A 23894-nucleotide genomic window follows, 5' to 3' on the forward strand; every position below is an offset into this window, starting at 1 on the left:
AGCGGGTTTCATCTAGATGATGAAACTTGTTTTACTCTCTCTTCTTAAATATGGTGCCATGTCATCAAGGAATCCTACGTGGCATGCTAATTAATGAGAATGAAACTTCATAAAACTCTCCATTAGAAATAGCCTAAGGCCAGTCTCAATGCAACATTTCATTACACGATTATCAATGCCAGCTTTATATTGAAATGAAATAACTACTATCAGTGCATAGTTTCATTGCGTTGTTTCATAGACAGATTGTAACATTTAATTCTTGAATGAAGTTGTGATTAAATGTGCCATTTGAATTATGTAGCCTTTGGATTTACATATAAATTAATTATCATACTAGAACATGGAGCCACAATGTACCCGAAGATGAAACTACTCTCTCCTCAATGCAAGTTTCATTGTGTTTTATGGGATTTGGTAACCAAACCGGCTGGGTTTCATGGTGAGAAACTCTCTTCTCTCCTTATAATGAGCATGCCATGTAAGCGAATTTGTTGATGTGGTCTTTAATTTAATGCCATGCAACCTCTATTGAGACTGGCCTAAGCGTTTGCGATAGATATAAAATGAGCATGACTTCTGACTTGCCAAGGGTACACCTTTAAGAATAATTTCTCAAACTCCAAACAATGTATTCAACAGGAGGAACGCGACGCCTAAGACATGAATCGGTATTCGAAGAGCAGTAGCCCCAAGATTTTGCCGCACCCTGATGTTCAAAATCAACAGATATTCTATCCCAGATCGCGCTAGACATGAACCAGAACCCCACACCATAGGACCGGATCAGCATGGACATGCCATCTAGGTTTAAACCTCTGCTGGAACTGGAAGTGTATCCCGTACAATGACTCGAGGGAAACTTTTTTGCGCGAGCCAACCGGTTCACACCTCCCTTTGAAATGTATATAAAGGTGTCTCGAGGAAAAGGAGAAAATCAAAGTGGTGGTGGTGGTGGTGGTGGTTAGGGATGCAAGCGGGGCGCGCTTTGCCGCAAGCCCGTGAAACGCCGCAATTCAGCCCGCATAGATGAAACGGTGCTACGCGGCTTGCCAACAGGGCCCAGCAGCGCCGCGGAGCCCGCAAGAAGAAAGGGTGCAGGAGAGAGAGGTTCGGGTTCGAGGGGAAGAGGCGGCAGCGCCGTCGAGGCCGTCCGCTTGCCCGTGGGTGGGGCACGCTCTAGCCATGGCATCGCTGTCCGCTTGTGTGCCGTCGCCACCGGTTGCCGGCGGATCCACGCCTTCCCCTCCTCAACCACGCTCCCTTCGTGGCCTCCGGGCTCATCGTCATCGGCGCACCATTCGCTGACGGCTGATCGGCGGCCTCGTCTACATCTGCTGGCGCACGCGGCATCTGGGGACGGAACGTCCCGGAGCGTGGTTCCAGGCTCCTCTCCTGCTGCCGCCACTCCTACGGTCGTACTCCTACCTCTGTTGCGGCACCCATCCCCTCCCAGGTAATTTCTTCCACTCGGGTCTGACGGTGGATTACAATCTTTGACTTGAGGAATCAATCTTAAAATTTTACAAAAATGAAGGCCGGGGATGGGGAGAGGGGCCGCTCATGAGTTGCGAGTGGTGATTGCAGATACGGTGCTCGGGTTCTGATGCTCCCGCTAGCCTCCGTTGGTCAATCTTGCAGCTGGTCGAAGGAGGACGAGGTCCATACTGTGGTGTAGATTAGGTAGTAGGTACTAGATTGTCTTCTACTTTCAAAGCTTGATTTTGTTTAGGTGCTCACTTTTCTGAAGTTGGTTCAAAACGCTTCAGTAGAATACTAATAGTTTGTACTCTATTGGCTTTTGTGGTGTTTCTCGTGCTTAATCAGACCCACACGTACTGAACAGCAAACTGAAATTCAAATGAAACAGCTTTCAGCTTTCGTACACTGACCCAATTAGATGTTTCATTAGGCTGTCGATTAAGTCAACTTTGCTTATGCATTATGATTTCAGTTTGTTTTAGAACAATACTACTACATGTGTTTGAAATCCTGAATGGTCAAACAGATGTTTATATTATACTCTGAAAGGAACACACGATATTCTATTTTCCTTAGAATTTGATGTAGTGATATAACTGGATGTGTTACTGCTGAAATGAACAATTGATTTATGCCTTCATGGGCCTGTTTAAGCATTTGCACAGTTCTAGTTTATTCATTTGCACAGTAATATATAATTGAATATATGCTGTGAAAGAGGATAACCAGTTTTGCTAACCACCACAAGAATTTTATAAGCTTACGAAGCCAAAAAAATGTCTTCAGACTTGTGAATCAGTCCAACCATTGTATAACCATTGGTGTTATATAAGTACAAAGCTGTTTATTTTACTTGAATTACTGGATGATTGGTATGACACTCCTTAAGCTCTGCACACATTGACAGTTATGCAGGCTTGTGGACAACAAAAATAGATAATGGCAACAGTTACAACAGTTGATGGAGCTTATGTGGTAGGCATAAACAATTACCTTCTCGTGCAAGTACAGTTCAAAAGCTGTGCATAAAGAGAGAGAAAACGAGAAGTTGTCACCTCCTTTAGAGGGTGTTTGATAGCCCGGATTAAACTTTAGTCAATCTCATATTGGATGTTTGGACATCAATTAGGATTATTAAATATAGACTAATTATAAAAATAATTGCATAAATGGAGGTTAATTCGCGAGATGAATTCATTAAGCCTAATTAGTCCATCATTTGGTAATGTTGTGTTAGCTCATATTTAGTCTTTCTAATTGGTATCCAAATATCCGATGTGATCCAAATTAAAAATTAAAAATTAGTTCCTGCATCTAAACAGACGCTAGTTTCTGAATCTGCACTGACAACTAACTTGATCCGGTCAGAACATTTCACATAGTATGGTTACTAGTTAACCGATCAGAATGAACAACTGAAAAAGGCATGAATGCATCCACGAAACATCAACAACAGGATTCATCCATCCAGTCAACATCGGTAATCATCTATTCGATCAAAATTTCTGAGTGTTCATCAGAACAGGCAGAGCAGTAAGAACACAGGACAGGCGTTGGATGGCAAATGCTAGCGAACCGATCGGCCAGCAGTCTGCCAGTCCTACGAAACTGAGAAACCTCTACGTCGACACCGCCTACGTCACCAACCACAACCAGTGGGCGGTGATGACTAGCACGGCGCCCACCTTCGCGAGGTTCAGAGCGGCCTCGACGGCGTCGTGCAGGGCATTGTCGTGCCGGGACGGCGAGCAGGCTGTCGACCGTCCGCAGGTGGCCGCCGCACCACTCGACGCAGTTGCACACCATCACCATCAACCGCGGCACACGCGCGGAGCCTGGGGAAGAGAGGGAGCAAGAGCTCGACGCCGACGGAGCAGTGGACTCGCCTCGCGCGAACGGTTCCGGCGATCCTACTGCTCGTCACCATCTCGGAGTCGGATCAAGTCATCAGGCGCGTCGAGTCCACCCACCGGGATCCTCGGCGTCAGCGTCGCCGATCTCCTCGTCGCCACCCCGCTCCACCATCCGCCACACGACTCCTGTGGTGAGGTTGCGCTCCACGCCGCGGCCGGGCACGTCTTCGCCCAGTGCGCCACGCCGGCCTGCTCGCCGACGCGCCGTGGCGGGCGTGGGAGGGGCGCGCACCGAGGCCGTCCGCCACGGGAACGAGGCGGCGCGGACATGACGGACCTCGCGGCGGCGCACTGGGCGGGACTTCTTGGTGGTCCACAGGAGGCCACCCGAGTCCCCACCCAGGGTCGCGTGGGCGTCGGAGGCCGAGCTGCTCGCGCGCCGCGCTCGGCACGGCGCACCGGATGCGGCATGTGGTATAACTGTTCAAATTAAACCGTTTTAAACGCGCTAATCATTAAATGAACAGTCAATCCGGTCAATACGCACTTAAAATGGTGTAATTCGACAGTCTATCGTGTAGCTTCCCGATTTAACCACAGATTTCATCGATCGAAACAAATATCAAAACTCTCACTCGAAGATGAGCGCACACAGTACAAACGTATCAGAGTTCTTACAGTACATAATAGGATCCAGTACATTAGCTTTACAAACCCAAGTTCAATTACATGAATAATTTACAAGCGAGCGACGTGGGTGGGTGGGGTTGGGATATTTGCGAAATTGAGATAATGCGAAAAGAGGTAGGGTTTCCCCGAGCCACCCACCGCCGTCTTATGCCACCCTCGTCGCTTCCGATCATCACACATAGGGCCTGTTTGTTTCCGCGGCATGCGGAATCGCCGCGCAGCGAATCGGCGGCCTCCAGAATCGTGATTGCGACCGCGTTTTCTGATTTTCGATTTTACGTGCAAAGGAGGCCGGCCAACTGAAGCAGCGGCGGAGGAAATCGAAGTAAGCGCGGACCGTTTGGCGCGATTAATTTCGATTCTCGATTTTTCTCACCCAAAAGCCGATTATAATCGTATCCAAACAGGCCCATAGCATCCGCAGCTTGCACTATGGGCCGGGCCCCTTTTCTAGCCCATTCAGATTGCGCTGGGCTGATCAGTTTCCATAATGGCCTTCCCTGGGTGAAATGCCTGTGCTATTCGAATTTCGTTGGAGATGTCGTTTTCTATATTTGAGGTTACATACGGTGACATGTATGGTTCTTTCGGCTGAAGATACGCCTTATGTCCTGTTTTGTTATTGTGATGCTGTTGATGACTGGAACAGTGCCGGCCATATGATTCACAGGTTATGTGTGTCCTACCTGCATGTTTCATTCGGATTAGGTTGCTGATAAGCCGTCTGCTTTCGCAATCATTTCCGCCATTGTAGCTTATTTTTGGCGTAACATGCCGTCATGTCCAGGGACCAGGGCCATCACCTGATGGGCCTTATCTTTAACCACAGGTTATGTGTGTCCCCATCGCGTTCTGCTATTCTGACAGTGATTTGTTGCTGGCTGGCCAGCAATGGACGAGGAGAAATTTTAAATTTTCGTTGCTCATGATTTCTGTACAGAACATACGTGCCAGTGAATCTTCTGAAGCTTCTTTTCGTTAGGGAGATATTTCAGGTGCCTTGCAATCATACTCATCAAGTTGCAAAAGTGCAGCCATTTTCAACCCATCTCAGAGGTATTTATTTTTAGTCCGTATCATATCAGATATTTGGATGTCATTTAGGAGGACTAAATATAACATAACTATAAAACTAATTGCATAAATGGAGACTAATTCATGAGACGAATCTATTAAATCTAATTAGTACATGTTTACTGTAGCCCAACATTATCAAATCATAGACTAATTAAGCTTAATAGATTCGTTCTACGAATTTGCCTCCATTTATACTGTTAGTTTTATAATTTGTCTCGTCGCTTCCAAACTCCATCGATTCGCGCGGGCACGCAGCTTGCAGCAAAAATTTTACAAGAAATCTGGATCAATTTTTTGTGGCAACCAAGATTGGCAGTTTAAGGACACATACATACATGCATCATGCATGCATGATTTGGTGCTCAATCAATTTGGCTGGGACCAACGAGCCAAAGAAGAGAGCCAGATGGCGAGCGGGAAGTGGCAACACCTGTCCTTATCCAGCTGAGCTCACTGGCCTTGCTCTGCAATTGCCTGCTTGGTGCTTGCCGCTGTTGCCCCCACGGCCACGAGAGTCCACGACGCCTCCGCCTGCTGCCGCAACGCGTCAAAACCAGTAATCATCGCCAGTGCCGATTGCCAAAGCAAATGGAGGGACCCTGCGTCCAATAACTCCTCGTCTGCTTCCCAAGATTTCTTTCTTTTCTTTTTCAACTTTCCTCACTCGATTTTAACCAAGAAAAGATGAGCTAAGCCTCGATTTCAACCAAGGGATGGAGATGGAGGTGGAGTGCTCCCTCCCTCCGTCTGCCGCCGCATAGGCACAGCACAGAAAGATTCCTAGTCCTCTTCCCCACTTCGGTGCCCCACGCCGACGCAGCCCGCCACCACTGTTGGGCTGCGCAGCGGCACCACCCCTTTCTCTTCCCCCTCTCTCCCCCGTCACATCCTCCTCCACCCACCCATTGCGGCATATAAATCCCAGATCCAGATCTCCCACCCCCAGCTTCCCTCTTGCGTAGCGAGCCAGCCTTACCATCTAGGCATCTACTCGTATGGGCTATCTACATGTGATCTCTCGCAGGTGTTTCTTGTGCTGCTCCGCGGCCGCCGTCCCTGCTTTCGGTTCAGTTTCTTGCATTGGTGCGAGATTTATTTTTGTCAGGCTGTGTTCATCTACACAGGTGGTGTCTGGGCGCAGTGGTTTATCGATCCCTTCCTTGCCTTGTGCTGATTCGGGAGCGGTGGTTCAAGTGTTTCTTGTTGCAGCAGCTTTGCAGACAACGCGGGAATCGGTCGATAAACCTCTGCATCCAGCTCTCACCTCGCTCGGTCCCTGCTCATGGGTTCATGTCTAATGCCATAACCTCAAAGCTATGCTTTTGGTATTACTGTGGTGATATATTTGACTACTTGCTGCATGATCTGACTTGCAGATCGACCGAGATGCATGTTTTCTTCACAAAGCTTCAGTTGTCTACATGTATTGTGATGCTTGCATGCCGCATATGTTTGATATTAAGTACCTAGTCGATGCACACACAATATAGCTTTGTTTACCTTTCTTTTCTTTAGAAGAAAAGGGGAAAGAAAAAAAAAGGAACTAAGTAGTAAAGCATGTCCTTTTATGCACCGGAGTCTAGCGGCACTTTTAAGTTTCCTTATGCTAACAACATCTTAGTGACGTGTGGTTCTGATTATATGATACTCGTACAACATTTGGGTTACTCTACAATACCAAGGTAATGAAGTGTTTGGTTGATTAGAGGTATCTTAGCTAGTGGGGATAAGTTCCTTGCTCTAGAAAGCTTAGTATTGCTTGGAAGCTAGGAACCATTTAGGGAAGATGGATGCCCAGGGGATCTTGCTTGCTGCAGTCATGCCTGGAATATGTTCAAATTATTGGGGATGAATCTCATTCAGGACACGTCTCAATAGTTGTATTCTTATTCAGAGGTAACATATTGAACAGTTTATATTCTTTTCTGCTGCTATGCTGAAATCGGGTGAAAAGCTTATTGGTGGCATGGAATTTGTTTTAGATAAATTCTTGGGATTATATGACAGGATCTGAAATATGATATGCAACTTGTCTTTTTTTATAACAAAATTGGAAGTAGTTGTTGTTCTTTTTTTTGAAAAGTAAGTGTTATTCTTACTTGGCCAGCTTTTGTAGTTTTTCTGCACTGTAGACTGTAGCACAAGCCTTGTTCAGTCACTTCAGTGCCACAATCTTGTGTTTGCAATGCACTGCTGTTGTATGATCAAGTAGGCAAAAATGTCTATGTAAATGTTTCCTTACATGCCATGCTAATTGTCGTAAGCCTATAACCATTCGGGGTAAGAGACAAGCAGTTGCCAGAAAATTGAAGTCAAGATCTTTTGATTCTCTTAGATTTTTTTTTCAACCTAGGTTAATTTTTGCAAACTGAACTTGTGTCATTCATACTATAAGAAAGAGAGTTTGACGTGATGTAGAGAAAAGAAAAAAAAAAGAAGGTATGGATGACCATAACGTGACTTTACACTGCAAATGTCACTCCTTTACCCCTTTCTTTTGTTGCAGATATTATGTATTTGACGCGCGCACAACTAACCGTTGGCAACTTGGAATCTTGGGTTCTTGAGCTGTTGTTTGGTTTCACTTTGAGTGCAATTAAATCTGTCGAAGCTATAAAAGGTTTGACCTGATGAACGATAGATAGTAGGAATATATGACGCCCGTCTCCGTCTTTTGCCATATATTAATAAATACTTATCCTACCTCCCTCATCTGTTATACATTTGTAATTATCAGATACTTACATGTACGCCGATGCATTACAGTATCCATGACTGATTCCTGCTAGAATGTGATTTTGATACGGTGTTTTATTATCTAGCAGCAAGCCCAGCCCAGTACAATTTTGTTTGAACGATCAGCCCATTACGTTTCACAACTTTGAAACGGAAACCTTGTGATCTCATCTTGCTACGCTGAGCAAAAGCTGGTAACCTGGCTTGTACCGAGTCCTTTGGGTCCTGCAAACGGATGCTTTGTGGCCAAGATTTCCGGTCTGATCGGTGCTGTGAATGCAGCACACCTAGATACGTCTCCGCTCTCGCCGTCCATGCTCGGCGCTTCCCTAATCAGAGTTTGGTCCTGCAGCTTACCCGTCAGCGCCGATCCCGACTCCCGTGCGCTCCCGGTGTAAGGAGGCCCGCCGATCAGCCGAAGCCCGAAGCAGCTGCTGGGCTTGCGCGCGAAGCGGAGGCGAGGCCCGCGGCCCGCGGTGCGGCACGGCGTCGCGCAACCGGCGGCCGCTCTCGCGGTCGCGTCGCGCAGAGGTGCCGCCGTGCCAGGGGCCCCGAACCCTATGGCCCCGGCGCACGCGTGCGCGAGCGGTGCGCCGACGACGTGTGCGGGCGGGGCATCTGGCGGGGGGTCGTCTGTGCTCAGCGGGAATGAGTGGCCACCCCACACACATTCCCATTCAGTTCAAAACCGTTCAGAAAAGCACGCAGCCGACCGTGGCAGTTTCACTGGCGAAGAATTTTATTACTACACACGGTTCCGTCAACATTCTCTTTGCAAGACAATTGTTGTCACAAAGAAAAAAAAAGCAAAATGTGGCTCATTTTAGCATGATACAATCTTTTACGATCTGTTTAGCGCGGGAACTTCGAAGAGAACAGTGTGATTCGGTTCCAGCGTTTCAAAGAGGCCCAATAGTTTTATACCACCTGGCAATATAATCCTACAGACTCAATGTTCTGCTTTTTTTATGAGGAACTCCAGAATGCAAACTCCAGTATGCAGGTTTGAGCATACAAGATTTTCAAACTGGAGGTAGAACCGCTACACTGACTGAGTATTATCCAAATGAAGCCAGGAAGGAAAAAAAATAAGACAAATAAACTATATGCGAAAGCTGTGTGCATAATCATTTATTTTTGGGAACGCGTGCACTAACAGTGCAGCAGTCCTGTAATTACCAAAAACTCAGAAAAATATGGAGAAATCGTAATCCTTCCCCCCGTCGCTGCCAACATCCGTCGGCGGCATCTCACCGTTGCCGCTCGCGCCGAACACCTCGTGCACGACCTTCTCCACGTCCAACGCCTCGGACTCGGCCAGGGCCTCCGCGCCCGCGCCGCCGTCGTCGGGAGCCGGGATGAACGGCGGGCGCGCCACGTCCAGGACGCGGTCCCAGTCCACGCCGCGGAAGAAGGCGTGCCTCCTCACGCCGTGCGCGCCCAGCCGCTTCCGGGGGTCCTTCTCGAGCAGGCGCGCGATGAGGTCGCGCAGCGGCGTCGGCTCGCCGGGCAGCTCCGGCGGCGCGGCGAGGACGCGGCGGAACGTCTCCTGCCGATTCCGGCCCCGGAACGGCGTGCGCCCGTACAGCATCTCGTAGAGCACCACGCCGAGGCCCCACCAGTCCACGGCGTGGTCGTGGCCGCTGCCCGCCACGATCTCCGGCGCCATGTAGTCCTCCGTGCCCACGAACGAGTTCGACTTGGCCGGCGTCCGCGCGCCGCCCGACGAGAAGAAGGACGAGGAGGACGCGGACGACGCGGCCATGGAAATGGACGCCGGGGACTGTGCGGACGACGTCTCCGGCGAGGCTGCGTGGCGGGAGGAGAAGCACGCGAACACGATCGCTGCCGCCGCCTTCTTGCTCTTGCGCCTGCGGTGGCGTGAGGAAGGCCGCCGCGATGGCGAGCTGACGCGTTGCGCGGTCGCGTTCGGCAGCGGCGGGGGCGGCGGCGGTGGTAGCGTGGTGGAGAGGTCGAAGTCGACGAGCATGATGTGGCCCGAGTCCTGGATGAGGACGTTCTCCGGCTTGAGGTCGCGGTACGCGACGCCGAGGCCGTGGAGGTGCTCCAGGGCGAGCACCAGCTCCGCGGCGTAGAACCGGATGACGGACTCCGGGAACGTCGTCTCGGCACGCCACCGGCGCCGGAGCGACTTGAGGTCGCCGCCGGGGCAGCGGTCGATGGCGAAGCCGACGACGGCGTCGGTGGCCACGACACCGCGGAGGGAGGGAAGCAGCGGGTGCCGGAGCGCGAGCAGCACGTCGCGCTCGAACCAGATCCTCCGGTGCCCGTCACTGCCGCACGTGCCTCCTGGCCCCGCGCCCTTGTGCCGCGCGGCGGCGCGGGACATGGCCTTGAGCGCCATGGCCATGGGGTCGGCGCCCGCAGTAGCAGAGCTGTCCCCGGCTGCTGCCGCCGCCTCCGCCGCGGCGACAGGCACGACGTGGAAGACCACGCCTCTGGCGCCCTGGCCGAGCACGGACAGCGCCCTGAGGTTCGCCAGGCTCAGCTGCTGCGGCGGCGAGGGCGCCTTGCTCACCATGTGGTCGACGTGGCAGGAAAGCAGAGCTGAAAACAAAGCAGCTTCTGGTGTTGTTGAGCTGAAGGATTTGGGGTTTTGAGGTTTACAGGGTGATAACTCCTCTCGGTTCGGTCTGCTTATAGTTCGAGTGATCTCCTTTGTTCCAAAATCTTCTGGAAAAAATACCTTTTCTCCCAAAAATTCGTGAACTCAATTCACGTGTTACTTGACGTTCGAAGCCGTTGTCGTACGCATATTCTCACCATCCAGCTACACTTTTACTGACAGGAAAACCATGGCAAGTCACAGGGCGGAAATCTGGAGCACATCTGGAGAGAACTCACGTGGAACCCGAGCTTGTCCATGGAGGCTCTGGAACCAAATCCATGAGCTGATGACTAGATGAGCATGCATACCAACCGATAACCCGGCGGTGCCATCTGCAGCTGCCACCAGTTCCGAAGGGAATAAGCCTTGAGCCCCACGTCTCATTCAAGAGTTAATCCAGCCACGTCGGTAAAGAGCTGACAGCTGAGCTCACATCCTTCATGTGATGGTAGTTACTGGTGCCAACTCAGGAGTCAGCTTCAACCGCCACAAAGATCGCAGCTGGCACTTTACACAGAGGAATGGAAAAAATGATCCTTGTTCAGACATGGAGGTCCTGGTGAACTCGACCATCCATCAAGAAGTCGTTTTCAGCTGGGTCACCTGACCTGCTTGTAAGATTCAGATTGAAGCTAGTTTAGATGTGATGTTGTACTCACAGCTGGTGCACAACATGGTAAGTTGAATTTAGCTTAGACATTGTCCAACCAGGTATTTTGTCACTCAGCAACCTCCTACATGTGTTCAACAGTTCAAGCATAACAAGCATTCGACTGCAAGGGCTTTGCACGTACAGTTCAGATAGTTTTAATATGTTAAGAGAACCACGGGTCACTGGCTGTCAGCCAGAACAAAATCAGGAAATACATAGACCTGTGCATGATAAATGGTGACAAACTTAATAAGTTACAAATAAAAACATTAATTCAGCACAGCTTCACCCATTCATATTTCAGAGAAATGGTAGTTTTCGAGACATAACTAGCAAAACAATGACTCGTCACAAATAGGTTTCTGAGATTAACAAGGTTTCTCATAATACATAATACCGAGAAGTGTTTTTCCAGAAATCCGGAAAGATAGCATCTTCAATTCAGAAGTCATATTGTGTATTCTAAGTTATCCACTGAACAAAACAAAACTGAGGTCATGAACCATGCTGTTCGCTTTTGCAGTAGAACTGTAAAAGTGTATGTGACCATTCCAGGATTGATTAAAATTACTAAATTCTGCGTTTCTACTTCAAAACTGGGGTGGCATTCCTGGTAAAATGTATCTGCACTAGTGGTATGGTAGGAAGTTCAGGAAAAAGAGCTTATGTGGATAAAATAAGAACCTGGTTCCAGCACTGACTATGATTTATTCTGTACAGTTGCCCAATCCTTTGAAAAGCTACTGATGCTTATTCTCCACCCTTTCCAGTTGAAGAGTCCACCATCTGATGGGTATGAGCACAATTCACTTTCAGTCTGAAAATACATGCTGGGGTTAGTTTGGAAATGCATTAACAGGTACAAGTTGCCTCATCTCTATTTACCAGAAGTGTGTATTATTATGATATGAGAAAAAGGTTGCCGCCTTGCTCAATGCTGTTGCAGTTGCAGATAGAGAACTCGCCATTTACCAGTAAAAGTAGTTAGGAAGGCCACCAACAAATAATATCTAGCACAATCATGGTCGCAGTGATGGGCATTATACTTAAGTGAACAACACACTCCCAATTTACCAGATGATACAGACAGCACTAAGCAGAAATCATATATTGAACGCCGTTAAATTGATATAAACAGTAGCTCAACAACACTACAAGCACGACCGGTTTTGAACTGGACGGGACTGAAAATCCACAAAGCGTATTTACATATGGACTTGCTCGCAGTACAACAACTCCGATTGTGGCTAATGCAACACCTAGTTATGTGCATCCTTGCCTCCTTGGTACCAAGACTCAATGATCTGATCAAGCGGAAACTGGTGCCCAATCCTCTCAAACATGGCAGGCATACCACCAGCACATGATTGCATTCTACAACAGATGCGAATACATTGGAACCTGATCTACAAATCTCTGGAGCAATCAGACATCACCTCTTGGCCGAAGATATCTGTATCATCTTTCTTGGAAATCATCTGCACACTACAGTCACTCGAACTTCACAGAGATCTTATTTACTGTACACCCTAATTTCGGAAATTTTCTCTCTATTGTTAATACTCAACCCGCACAGGCCGAAACACAAAGTTCCTTGCCTTAGGGGAACATAGCAAGGTTGCCAGAGATACATAGAAGCTAGTCATCGTGCTGATACAGAATGCACCAAGAGACACCCATCCATTCTCTCCATGCCAGCCACCAAGCCAACCACGATGATTGTTTCCTTCCATTTTCCCTTCCGGCATCCTTGCATCCTCAGGGCACCCTTCACCAGTGCATATTCCTGGGTTTCCAGCCAATGCTCCTGGAAACTTCGATGTTGGCAAAGGCCCAGACAGGCTATTGTAGGAGAGGTTAAGCACCTCAAGCTCCGCCATGGTTGCAATGCCAGGAGGCACCTCCCCTGACAGCCCATTATGTGAGAAGTCAAGCGTATGCAACCTCCCCATTCCCCCAAGCCCTGCAGGGATCTGCCCAGCCAAGTAATTACAAGAGAGGTTCAAATACTCCAGTCCCTTCAGGGCAACCAACCCTTCTGGTATCTCCCCATGGAGTTCATTCCTTGACAGATCTATCCCAGTAGTTGCCTGAAGATCATACCCCAGACCCAACTGCCACGACATCGTGTCCACAGATGCTGACACAAACAATTGAGGTGGAAGAACACCCTCTGATGGAACCCCCTGACCACCTCCACCGTTAAGCACAGCACTGACATTGAACCCACCATCTGGGATGAAACCCACAAATTTATTGCCAGAGAGATCAAGCCACTGGAGCAGGGGAAACGAGAACATCCAATCAGGTAGCTGGCCAGAAAGCTGGTTACCAGCCAGCGACAAGAACCTCAAGCTCAACCATTTCTCCACAGCACTGCTGAGCTCCCCACTGATCTGATTTCCCGACAAGTCCACTATCTCCAGAGACCTGCACCCAGCCAGCGGCAGCGGAATCTCCCCAGATATCTTGTTGTTCGACAAATCTAGAACCTTGAGACTATCAAGTGCGTCGAGCTCCGGCCGCAGCGCTCCGGAGAGCCGGTTCCCCCCAAGCCGCAGGTACAGAAGCTGGAAGCAGCCTGCAAGCCCGGCAGGCACCGCACCGGACAACCGGTTATTTGACAAATCCAGCACCTGCAAGTAGGTCAGATTCCCGATTCCGGGAGGAATCTCCCCGGACAGCTGGTTGTCCGAGAGGAACAGCCCCTGCAGGCTCCGTATGGTAGTGATCCCGGCGGGAATCTCGCCGGAGAAGCGGTTGTGGGAGAGGTCGAGGAGGAGGAGGGCGGAGGAATCGGGGTCGGCGACGACCCGCGGCGGGACGGCGCCGGAGATGGCGTTGCGGGAGATGTCGAGGGCGGCGAGGCGCGCGGGGAAGGAGAGCCGCGGGGAGAGCGGGAAGCGGAGGAGGTTGGCGGAGAGGTTGAGGGCGCGGAGCCCAGGGAGCGAGGACGGCAGGCAGGTCGGGACGGCCCCCGTGAGCGCGTTGCGGGAGAGGTCGAGCGAGACGAGCGAGCGCGGGAGGGAGCAGGGGAGCTCCCCCGAGAGCGCGTTGGCGGAGAGGTCGAGCGCGCGGAGGCGGCGGAGGAGCGCGAGCGGCGCCGCCGGGAGCGCGCCGGTGAGGTTGAGGCCGCGGAGCACGAGCTCGGCGACGGCGGGGGCGGCGGCGGGCGCGGCGTCCGGGTGGAGCGAGACGCCGCGCCAGGACGGCGAGAGCGGGCCGCGCCAGGAGCCGAGCGCGGCGCGGGAGGGCGGCGCGAGGGTCGCGCGGAAGGCCAGGAGCGCCGCGCGGTCGGTGGAGGCGGGGGCCGCGAGGCGGGGCGCGGAGGCCAGCAGGAGCAGGAGGAGGAGGAAGGTGGGAAGGCGGTGGTGAGGGACGGGGTGGTGGGAAGCTGTCGGCATGGCGGTGGTGGTGGCCGGCGTGGGGCTGGGCGGTTAGGGTTTTTTGCGGGGTTTGGGCGCGGCCGCGGTCGCGGAGCGAGGTGGTCGGAACTCGGGGCGTGTGAGAGTGGAGCGGCCGAGTGACTCGAGGCAGTGTGTGCGGGCGTGTGGAAATTCGGGGAAAAAGGTGGCGACGGCGGGCGGAGGAATCTAGCTGGGTCCGGCCGCGGCCCGCGGGCCGGCGAATGTCCGATCTCCGATGGTGAAGCTGTAGAATTCAGATCTGAACATGCTTTTGTTCTCGGGGACTTCTCGGCTCAGTAAAGTTAAAAAAAAAAAGAAGTGTGGAAGTGTTTCGACACTGGATTTGTCAAAACGGGCAGGTAACAACCCGGGGAGGAAGAATTCTTGTATCTCCCCCCAGAAGCTAAGCTGAAGCCTCAATGAGATCTTTGCATGTAGAATGCGTCCTCTTTTTTCCTGAGCCTTGATCAGGAGGGTTGGTGAAGTGTAAGCATGTAATCAGAGAGAGCAAAAAAAGGACTACGTAAAAGACCAGCAACGGTATCGTAAAACTGTTGAAACTTGGTCCCAAACGTTGGCGACATTGACATCTTGTAACGTTGACTAGTATGGGTTAAAACACCAAGAGTTTATCTGTGACAATCATACAGTATTCTCATTAATGAAATACCAGTACTAAGAGTGTGTTCGTTTCCTACCCTCTAAACTTTAAACTTTAAACTTTAGACCCGTCACATCAAAGAGAATCTTATCATTTAGAAGTATTAAATAAAGTCTAATTACAAAACTTTTTGCACAGATGGGTGCTAATTCGCGAGACAAATTTAATGAGCCTAATTAATCCATAATTTGCCACAGTGATGCTACAGTAATCATCCGCTAATCATAGTCTAATATACCTCATTAGATTCGTCTCGCGAATTAGCCTTGGGGTTCTGTAATTAGTTTTGTAATTAGACTTTATTTAATACTTTTAAATTTAAATGACAAGATTTTCTTTGATGTGACGGGTCTAAACTTTAGATCCTACGAAACGAACACACCCTACCACTGAAGTGCGAGCGTAACCCCCAGAATATTTCATGGGCTACTCAACTCAACCTTTTCTTTTTCTTACGTAAGTTGGAGTACACGGCGAGTTGGCGACATCGATAGACACGGAACATTTTTCTTAGTAAAATCATATCACGTGCCATATGTCGCTGCGAAAATGGGCCTGAGGAATCTACGGCCCAGCCCATCATGGAACACGTGGGCCAAAAAGGAGCCCGGAAGCAAAGCACGCCTGCATGCGAGGCAGCATGCCCAAAACAAACGCTCATCAACAGCCTGCTTCCTGCTCGGCCGGTCCATTCTGTTAGCGTCTCTTGTTTACCGGAAAGGCAGAAACAGGCAGACAGCTTGTACTACCTACCTCTCCACTGGACATTGTTTACCGGCGAAGACAATTGAAAATAAGCTCCTACTGCTAGCATAGTACGATGAACCGGCGGCCGTCGACAGTGGGCCGCGTCGGGTAGCTATTGGAGTTCTGTCACGCTTGTGACTAAGAGTTGTTCGCATTCGAACGATTAAATTTTAATCCTATCGTATCGGATATTATAATAATTATAAATATTAAATATAGACTAATTTCTATCCAAGATCCGACTGGTCGTACGGTGGTGACGACGCCGTGACCGCGCAGCCCCTGCTCTTTTCTAGCTGGCCTAGTCCGATCACTACCGGAAATGAGGACTTTGCCGAGTGTCCAGAGATTTACCGAGCGCAAAATATCGGCCACTCGACAAAAATCCTCTTTGCCAAGTGCAGCACTCGGCAGAGGAAAACACATGGTAAATTCATCCTTTGCCGAGTGTCTGGCACTCGGCACAATAAAACACTCGGCAAAAGCGTGCCAGGACGTGACGGTAGTTAACAGCGTGAGTCTTTGCCGAGTGCCTAGTCCAAGACACTCGGCAAAAAGGCATTATGCCGAGTGCCTAGGCAAGACACTCGGCAAAATATACATATTTTTTTTATTTTGTCTAAAATTTTTTCTATTGCCATACTACATTCACCTCAACAAGATATGTAATTTAGGTTCATTTATCGAGTGTTTGCTATATTTTGACAATTTATTTTATTTTATTGAATTTTTTAAATAATTTAAATTTGAACTGCGTGGTCATTCGAATAGTAGAAAAAACCAATGAAAAATTATTATTCATGTTAATGAGCATGGTCGACTGGTCTATCTACTAGCAGTCGTCTCATCGATCCGCTCATCGTCAACGCCGATCGAGATCAGCTGTACGACGAGACATGCGCGCAAGTCGCCGTCGACGCCGACCTCTTCAACAGCAGCTGCGCCTCGACGTCGAGGCTGCCCGCCCGCCCACGGGTGTCGCCGACGCACGCCGCCGCCGCCGAGCTGGTTTTCCCGGACGGCGACGTCGTGCAGTGGGAGGGATAAAAGTATCGCGCAACTTGGCGATAAACAAGGGCGCGCTGCAGGCGCCGCGCGGGCTCCGATCCCCGCCAGGTTCATGCACCCGCCCGCCCCCGGGGCATCTTTCTGGAGGCCGCCGCACCCGGCATGCGCGCGCGCGCGCATAGCTAGCTGCCTAGCTGCTGCTGGTACATGTACATAGGATGGATGCCGCGGCGACCACGACTGGAACCCCGCGCGCGCAGGAATGAAAAAGACTCCGCCCACATGCTGCCCCATCCCTTTCGCAGCTGACGAGCTCTTGTGTGTGCCGACTAGTATAGTCGAATTGAAGCCGATGGATCAGTTCCCGATCGGGAGAAGGGATCAGCAGAACTGTGGTACAATTTAGCGAAGACAGTCGCAGCATTTTTTTTTTCTCGTGGAACGGGCATCTAAAGAGGACCAAAGGCCGGGGGAATCCACCGGGCGACTGCAAAAACCTTCTTCGGCGGCAGCCTCGTCAGGTGGTGGTACTGGCCAGCCTAGCATATCCGCGAGGACCCATCGTGGCTTGCAGTGCCGAAGCTGGCGCTAGGATTGTTGCGGTGCACTTCTCAAAAAATCTGCAAATTTTCTAGCAATCCATGGTGAATATAGGTCAGGTTACTGATAATCTTTTTATTAGCATGGTGGGTAGGCACAAGGCTAGATCGATGTGGCATCGCTCCTGGTGGATCCATCGTGGCTTGGATCGGAATTCGGATGCCACGGAGGACCGGATAGGTCGAAGTGTTCGGATGGACTTTTAATTTGTATTGGTAGGAGAGTTAAATGCGCGTGATCCAACCTTTGTCTGCCCCACCTGTGTTGTTGCAGGTTCTCAGGAGAAGACCGTGTCCTCGCCAATCTCGTGCGGTTTGTTGTCGCCGCCGCTGACCCAACCGTGAAGTTAGTGCATCTAAGCGATGAACAGCTAGAGAGATGACGCACCTAAGTGTACCCGTGCTCGTGCTATCTGTGCATCTGACTCTTTTGTATGCAGCGCCGATTCGGATTTCGGAGAGAAACAAAGGAGGGAGCACCCGATGACGATGCTGGAACCGAGCCAGCAGGAACACCAGCCAAACGCGGAGCGCCTCGGGCAATAATCCACCAAATTAAAATCTAATACAAGCAATGCAGTGCAAGCATCGGCTGGCGAGGAGCTTTATTAGATCATGTGTAGTTGCGTACTGGCAGCACTGCCTCAGGTGGTTGCAGGTGCAGCGCAGAGTAGACGCCCTTGCTTGCAGTTGAACCGGACCTATCAGCAGCCGGCGACGGGAACCTTTTCATCCACTCGGCATTCCGGCCTTTCCCCTTCCTTGCTTCTTCGGGCAACCCAACGCGAGCTGACCAGCAGCTGAGGCCCGAAGAGATGCCCCCGGTGTTTCCACTTGCAGCTACCTACCCTAGGCCTAGCTACCCGGGGCGGGCGGGCGGTCCCCGCGCGCGGCACCCCGCCACAAAACCCGAGAACCAATCGCGGCCTCCGCCCTCCGCCCTCCGCCCTCCCCCCGCCCGCCCCCTCCTCTTTTAAGCCCACCACTCCCTCCCACTTGCACGCCCACCCCACCTCCAAGTTGCCGTAGTTTTACGCGTGAACGCACGCGCGCCACCAGCCAAAACCCACGTCCCGCTCCCGCTCGCTCTGCCGACCGCACCCCTCCGCCCCTCCCCCTCCAGCTAGCCGATCGAAGTCGAAGCTTCGCTCGCGGCCGGGGCTCCGGAGAGAGGGGGGTCGTTGTCGCGGCACTCGGCGGCGCGTCATGAGGCGCTTCCTGCCCGTCGGAGGCGGCGGCGGGGAGCCGTCGCCCTCGTCGTCGACGGGCGGGCGCGGCGAGCTCGCGGGCGAGAGGGGCGCGGCGGCGGGGCTGCGGTACGGCGGCGGCGACATCTCGCTGGGGCACGGGCACGGCGGCGGCGGCGGCGGCCACCGTCACCACCACCAGCTCGGCGGCGGGGGCGACGCGGCGGAGAGGCAGCAGGACGGGTCCATGGACATGCTGGCGCGCCACAGCAGCTCGCCGGCCGGCTTCTTCTCCAACCTCGTGGTGGACAACGGTGAGCCAACAAGCCAGCCACCCGCTGATTCGTAACGCATCAGCCCTACTAGTATTACCGCCTGCTTTATTTCAATCGAATTTCCAAATGCGTCTCGCTCCTTTCAATTTCACCATGTCAAATTCGGGGCACGCAGTTTCAATTTCCGCCACGAATCCTGCTTGATTATATTTCTGTCGCACGGTAATAATCAGAGCGAGAAACCAACAGCAATGGCTAATGCCTGTAGCTAATTAATGGCGGCATTCAATTCATGCATCCATCGAAATCTCTTTCGAGAGCGATGTTTCTTGCTCGTACGTTTCCCTGCGGAAGATATGATGAAGGAAGCAGCATCAGGCTGCTGGCGCGATCTTGCTTGCTCTGATTCCATCGATAGGCGCCGCAAGGGGAATCCTCTAGTGCACCGGCCACTAGCTCATCAGCTGATGCAACTTGTTCCGTGTCGTGCACTGCCCCAACTTTACCTGCCTGTTTTGGCCGATTAAAGTAGGGGAGCAGGTACAGAAATTTTGCTAGATGAGGCCAAGCCGCGGTTTGCATAAAACACACATATGCGCGGCTTTTTTGCTCGCCATGGCCCCATGGAGAGAGCACGCACCGGGCAACTCTGTCGTAGTTACATTTAACATTATCTAAGAAGCCTTAGATCAGTCATATATGATGGTTGATATGGTGAGTTAACTACTTTTCAGCATAAAATTACAGACCTTTACCCACTGAAGAGTACAACATATTTCAACCCAATCTCAAAGCTGCAAATGTGCAAATAATTTGATGGTTTTGCCCCCTTATATTGTATACATATGGTTCGCCATTTCGATGTAGACCACTTCTACAAACTTGCCAGGGGATGAAAAACTAAGGGACGGTGCTACGTATAGGCGTTTTCCCCTATTAAGGTCTCCTCGATAGTGAAATATGGGCCCCCAGATTTTGAAAGCCGCACTTTTATTCTTTTTACATGTACTTTTGTCTTCACATATCTATGGTATGTCTCATTCTATAATCCTACTTGCTAATATTACTTAGTTTTTGTTAGCCACTTTCACACCGCGCTGATGTGTTTCGCATCGTTACCTTTCATTTACCCATTCATTAATATGGACTAGTTGCAAAGTCATTATGATTATGTATAGTCTATCCTTTGCCAGAGAGTGCTACACATATATAATTTTGGATACACAGGAGTACTATATATACCTAGTTGAGAGGAGCATGAGTTGGTCGAGGTTAACCCTTTCCTTTGCTCATTGGCTTCTTTCTTCACCGCATCACAAGGAAATAGTCTATTTGTTGAATTTATCTAGAGTCAAACATATATAAAGTTGCTGGGTTCTTCCAACCTACCACAACTTTTCCCCAATTAAAGCCTACGTTCTATGTATATAGCATGATAAGGGAACCATTAGTACATCCTTAACTGGAGTACTATATATGGAAACCACAATAAATTTGAATATATGCTAGTGGAGGAGCATGATGAGTTGATGTTGACCCGATCTCCTTTATTTAATTTAGGCGGAAAAGAAAACCATCCATTTTGCCACAATTTCTTTCCTCAACATAATGCATGCACTTATCAGTTTTGGCTTATTCTATGGTTAATTGGCCGTTTTGCTAAAGTTCACTTGTTAAATAATGGCCAAAGATCATTGTTTCTCCTCTCATGATTCTTCGAATTAATTCTTCCCGAAAAAAGAGAGCATGCACTTACTTGAAGAAAACCTACGTATGCAAATCCTAAAGAATGCTTGGTGCAAAATCTTAAGGACACATATATATATATATATATATATATATATATATGTGTGTGTGTGTGTGTGTGTGTGTGTGTGTGCATATAGAATTGGGTTTGTTCTATATATGTAAAGCAAAATGTTGTTTCATTGTCTAAAGTTAATTGTCTTCTAGCTAAAGTAAGAGACGACCCATACAACATAGTGTTTGTATGTTAGATGTCTTTATATATACAATATACCCACCCTTGGAGACACACACAAAAATCATTATTACTACTTTCTCTTTAACAAATAAAGAGACGACCTTTACTTTCTCTTTAATTAATTAGTAGTACGATCTTACTATGCTACCCATGAGACGGCCAAAATGGCATCGTTTGACATGTCCTGAAAAAAGTGTCTAAAAGAGAAGCAAAACCGTATTCATGGCTAACGATACTTTCATTCGACACGGTCATTGCTACCCAAGTGGGTCCCACGTGGCAGGTTGGCTAATACTGGTATTTCTCGTGAAGTGGATTGAACGGGGAGTCTAGATTCTGGTCTAGATTGGCCATTTGCTAAATTATGAGGCGTACTAGCTAATTAATGGATCTTAATTAGCGCCCCCAAACCCTAACCAAGACGGCCACTTGCCTTAATCAAATAAGGCAGGACCACATGGCGCGTCCACTTGGCTGCGGTGGGCCCGGCGCTGTCTCCTGTCCAGGTTCAGCTGACGGCTCCACCGTGACGTCACGGCCGTTTTGCTAAAAATAGTAACCTAGATGCCACTTGCAAAGTGCCTTGGCGCTTTGTGCGCTGCTAACGTCCACGCTGGACCCACGTGCCCTCGCGAGCTTCTTATTGGCCGACGACTTCCATTTGTTCTGATCTTCCCTGTCTAATTTGAAGGGAATTCACATAAAAAAAAACTCTTTTGAAGAGAATTCATGTAAAAAAACTGTTTTGAAGAGAATAAGATTCTCCATCATCATCAGCAGAAAAATAATCAAGTTATATGGAGTTTGTACGAGAGAGAATTCAAATTCCTACTTGAAGAGGTACGGGATTGCAAAATTCAGATCACTTTTTCTTGACGAATAGGAGGTAGACAGAATGTATGTCAAAACAAACAAGTTCTTGGCAAAGTACGGAATTATAAATTCAGATCTCTTGTTGCAATACTATATTATCATCATCTAGTAAGATCCTTAGCGGCATTTTATTAATTTGTTTATTACTATACTCGCCATTCGCCACATTTCCGTCGGTTTTGTTAATCGCTGGTTCAGCGCACGCATCAACCATTTTGGCAATTTGACGAATTTTATACGCGACCGGTTGGGATGAACTACGCAGGGTATCCGAGCTCAAAAGCCGGGGGCAGCGGTGGTGGAGCCGAGGCGCATCACCCATCCACGGCCAGCGGCAGCGGCGGCAGGAAGATGAAGCCGTCCCAGCTCAACTTCACCCGGCCGCCGCAGCAGGACGGCGGCGCCGCCGGGGGCCACCTCTCGCAGATCTCCGAGGACGGCGCCTTCCCCGCCGGCCTGGTCGGCGCCGACCGCGGTGGCGCGAGTAGCGGCGGCGGCGCGGCGCGCTCTTTCTCCGGCGGGTTCTCCATCGTCGGGCCGTGGGAGGAGTCCAGGGACGTCATCGCCACGCTCGGCGCGTACGACTCCCAGGTACGGCGGCGGCGACCACGTACACACGTCTCGGCATCAAGTGATGATTCGTCCTGGTCTTGCGTGCTTGATGGATCTGTTGTTGTGTGCGGTGCAGTACAGCGGCGCCATGGCGGGCACGGCGCTGGAGATGGCGGCGGGCATGGACAGGTACATGCAGCTGCAGCAGGACCAGGTGCCCTTCAAAGTGCGCGCCAAGCGCGGGTGCGCCACGCACCCCAGGAGCATCGCCGAGAGGGTGCGTCCGTACACGCACGAACACGAATCGAATCTCCATTAGCTAGATGGATTCCCAGATTCCTCTGCTGAAATGTTCGCCCACGTTCGGTGCAGGAGCGGAGGACGAGGATCAGCGAGAAGCTCAGGAAGCTGCAGGAGCTCGTGCCCAACATGGACAAGGTAACTTCTCTGACAGTCTGACTCCATCTACGACGTCACTACGTATAGCTATCTAGCATCCTGGTTTGTGCGTCCATGATCCTTGTGCAAAAGTTCTCCCGTAGGTGTATCATCCATGAGGCGACTGGTAATATATAAGTAGACTACTGACTGAATACTGATCACTAATTCACTATACTTATCGAAAGAAAATCTGACCGATGAAGTGATCCATCTTTGTCTACAATGGTGCGACAGCAAACGAGCACTGCCGACATGCTGGACCTCGCAGTTGAGCACATCAAGGGCCTGCAGAGCGAACTGCAGGTACGCGTGCACGGCCAACTTCCGGCTGATCACAATCACAAGCGGCCATCTTCGAAATATTCACACAAAAGGCAACCTGATATTTTGATCCGTGAGGCTTACTGAATCCTGTTCCTGTCTGCACTCTGCAGGCTCTGAAACACGAGCAGGAGAAGTGCACCTGCTGCAGGAAGCGCTGACGATCGATGCCTCTCTATAGATGTACATGCATGGATGAAGCAGCGGTTAACATCTTCATCAATAGATTCTCTGCGGGGAGTCCTGAATTTTAGTTAGCGCATGGGAGCGTCGATGGCGCATGCATATGCTGTCGAATGGGTGCATGTGCAGTTGTGCATGCATGACCTACACACATCAACAACCAGGCAATTAATAGTGGTCAACTGATCTTTCAGAAAAAATAGTGGTCAACTGTACTAGACAGTGCAAAAGGGGGGGCAGAATTTCTGTTCTGATATTTTGATTGTTCTTTTTTGTGTGTTTCTGATTGATCTTTAACTTGGATTTTAGATCCTTTTCTAGTCTATCTGAGAACAGTTTTGCTATTTGTAAGCCACCTGGTTTTTTCTCTAAAGAGCAAATTGCTTCTGTGCGTGGTCATTGATCTTGTATATGGATGATGGATCAAATGTGTTGTTTGATTGAATGTTGTCCCAATGGATGAATAATGCGAACTATTATGGATTAAGCGAAAATAAGTCACCTAAAGAACAGCCAGCTCCATATTAAAAAACGCCC

At 50.1% G+C, this 23894-nt stretch overlaps 3 protein-coding genes and 1 long non-coding RNA gene across 4 annotated transcripts; 2 read left to right on the forward strand and 2 right to left on the reverse strand.

Moving 5' to 3' along the window:
• Positions 1-1009: 1009 nt before the first annotated feature.
• Positions 1010-1896, forward strand: LOC112902733. The gene is made up of 2 exons (XR_003230649.1): positions 1010-1456; positions 1588-1896. It is a non-coding gene; the product is annotated as an uncharacterized LOC112902733 (long non-coding RNA).
• A 6498-nt stretch (positions 1897-8394) lies between these two features.
• LOC112888723 (serine/threonine-protein kinase OXI1-like) lies at positions 8395-12026 on the reverse strand. The gene is made up of 2 exons (XM_025955027.1): positions 11804-12026; positions 8395-11075 (listed from the first exon to the last, which is right to left on the reverse strand). The coding sequence occupies exon 2, from the start codon at positions 10378-10380 to the stop codon at positions 9025-9027; it is 1356 nt and encodes a 451-aa protein (XP_025810812.1). The 5' UTR covers positions 10381-11075; positions 11804-12026; the 3' UTR covers positions 8395-9024.
• Positions 12027-12212: 186 nt separating this feature from the next.
• Positions 12213-14705, reverse strand: LOC112888715 (leucine-rich repeat receptor-like protein FASCIATED EAR2). Its single transcript, XM_025955017.1, has one exon. It carries the CDS (start codon positions 14521-14523, stop codon positions 12676-12678), a length of 1848 nt encoding a protein of 615 aa, XP_025810802.1. The 5' UTR covers positions 14524-14705; the 3' UTR covers positions 12213-12675.
• A 3830-nt stretch (positions 14706-18535) lies between these two features.
• On the forward strand, positions 18536-23802 carry LOC112887084 (transcription factor bHLH128-like). The gene is made up of 6 exons (XM_025953206.1): positions 18536-19042; positions 22126-22451; positions 22549-22689; positions 22785-22850; positions 23088-23156; positions 23288-23802. The coding sequence occupies exons 1-6, from the start codon at positions 18748-18750 to the stop codon at positions 23333-23335; spliced, it is 945 nt and encodes a 314-aa protein (XP_025808991.1). The 5' UTR covers positions 18536-18747; the 3' UTR covers positions 23336-23802.
• The last annotated feature ends 92 nt before the right edge of the window (positions 23803-23894 follow it).

Source organism: Panicum hallii, chromosome 1 (genome assembly GCF_002211085.1).
Source record: "Panicum hallii strain FIL2 chromosome 1, PHallii_v3.1, whole genome shotgun sequence".
In the NCBI taxonomy this organism is placed as follows: Eukaryota; Viridiplantae; Streptophyta; class Magnoliopsida; order Poales; family Poaceae; genus Panicum; species Panicum hallii.

Excerpts from the sequence above, each read along its gene's own strand:
- LOC112888723 (XM_025955027.1), bottom strand. The coding sequence starts at position 10,380 with ATGGTGAGCAAGGCGCCCTCGCCGCCGCAGCAGCTGAGCCTGGCGAAC.
- LOC112888715 (XM_025955017.1), bottom strand. The coding sequence starts at position 14,523 with ATGCCGACAGCTTCCCACCACCCCGTCCCTCACCACCGCCTTCCCACC.
- LOC112887084 (XM_025953206.1), top strand. The coding sequence starts at position 18,748 with ATGAGGCGCTTCCTGCCCGTCGGAGGCGGCGGCGGGGAGCCGTCGCCC. Across the intron at positions 19,043-22,125 it reads CAACCTCGTGGTGGACAACG|GGTATCCGAGCTCAAAAGCC; the intron begins GTGAGCCAACAA and ends TGAACTACGCAG. Across the intron at positions 22,690-22,784 it reads CCAGGAGCATCGCCGAGAGG|GAGCGGAGGACGAGGATCAG; the intron begins GTGCGTCCGTAC and ends CGTTCGGTGCAG.